General features: G+C 66.5%; 1 protein-coding gene across 1 annotated transcript in view; it reads right to left on the bottom strand.

Annotated features, from left to right (window-relative positions):
- The window catches only part of BNC1 (basonuclin 1), a 41,907-nt gene that overhangs the window by 12,753 nt on the left and 28,635 nt on the right, over positions 1 to 519 (bottom strand). The window contains exon 6 of the mRNA XM_014549584.1: positions 2 to 517. Coding sequence (XP_014405070.1) covers positions 2 to 517 — 516 coding nt within the window. The remainder of the gene's footprint in view (position 1; positions 518 to 519) is intronic.

The raw sequence follows: 519 nt of genomic DNA, 5'->3' as shown, positions 1-519 counted from the left end.
GGGAGGTCACCTGGAGCCCCGGGCGCCTGTAGCCGTCCGAGGCGGCCAGGCTCAGGCTGCTCCTGAGGTCCTTGTCCCTGTTGTTCCTGTTCATGGGCATGTGCAGCCGGGGGTTGGGGTTGGCGCTGTGGCGGTTGCGGCTCCGCAGGGAGCTGAACACCATGTTGCACCCCTCGATGGTGCACTTGTGCTTGATCTTCAGGTGCACGGCGTTGTAGTGGATCTTGAGGGTGCCTTTGTCGTAGAAGGTCTTCTCGCAGGCCGTGCAGAACACCCGGCCCTTCTTGGCGCCCAGGCCTTGCCGCTCGGGCTTCCCCCGGGCCTCGGGGGACAGCTGCGTCCCTTCCAGCTTCGTGACGAGGCTGTAGGCGCTGGAGTCGCTCACGTGGGCGCCGTCTTCCTGGTGAGGGGCGGTGTCGGGGCAGCTCGGACACGGCTCCTTTTCCAGCTGAAACGGGGTGGAGCTGGAGGCCAGGAAGCTGCTGTCGGGGAAGGGCCCGTGGAGGTCCTGCAGAGGGT

Source organism: Myotis brandtii, unplaced genomic scaffold (assembly GCF_000412655.1).
Source record: "Myotis brandtii unplaced genomic scaffold, ASM41265v1 scaffold561, whole genome shotgun sequence".
NCBI classification, from domain to species: domain Eukaryota; kingdom Metazoa; phylum Chordata; class Mammalia; order Chiroptera; family Vespertilionidae; genus Myotis; species Myotis brandtii.
This window is presented reverse-complemented; position numbering and strand designations above follow the sequence as displayed.